General features: G+C 73.9%; 1 protein-coding gene across 1 annotated transcript in view; it reads right to left on the bottom strand.

Moving 5' to 3' along the window:
* L3HYPDH (trans-L-3-hydroxyproline dehydratase) overlaps positions 1–399 on the bottom strand; it is a 24023-nt gene that overhangs the window by 23142 nt on the left and 482 nt on the right. Inside the window, exon 2 of the mRNA XM_019519884.1 lies at positions 193–392. Within this exon, the coding sequence (XP_019375429.1) occupies positions 193–392 (200 nt within the window). The remainder of the gene's footprint in view (positions 1–192; positions 393–399) is intronic.

Below are 399 nucleotides of genomic sequence, written 5' to 3'. Positions count from 1 at the left end.
TGGCTGACCCTGAGCAAAGGGCAAGGCCTTGTAGCCAGGAGGCCCGCGGGCTGCAGCCTCGGGCCACAAGGTCCGGCCTCCCCCTACCCAAGGTCCCCAGGGAAGGCCCAGGGATCTGGGGGGTGCTGCAGAGAGAGGTAAAGGAGCCCCAACCCTGGGGGAGGGCAAGGGGCCCGATCGCGGGGGTGGTACCGGCGGCGGCGGCGAAGGCGGGCACGCTGTGGAAGCGCACGGGGTTGCGGCTGCGCTGCCCGTCCCAGGGCACGAAGGCGGTGACGGGCCCGCAGGGGCAGTGGATGACGACGCGGGTCTCGGGGCGGCACGGCGCGGGGCCCAGCCCGTAGTCGAGCGCCAAGCGGCCGAGGGCGAGCACGGCGTGGCCGCACATGGCGCTGTAGC

This window comes from Gavialis gangeticus, unplaced genomic scaffold (assembly GCF_001723915.1).
Source record: "Gavialis gangeticus isolate Ggan-Ray unplaced genomic scaffold, GavGan_comp1, whole genome shotgun sequence".
NCBI classification, from domain to species: domain Eukaryota; kingdom Metazoa; phylum Chordata; order Crocodylia; family Gavialidae; genus Gavialis; species Gavialis gangeticus.
The sequence above is the reverse complement of the archived record's forward strand: the minus strand, read 5'-3'. Positions and strand labels throughout refer to the sequence as shown.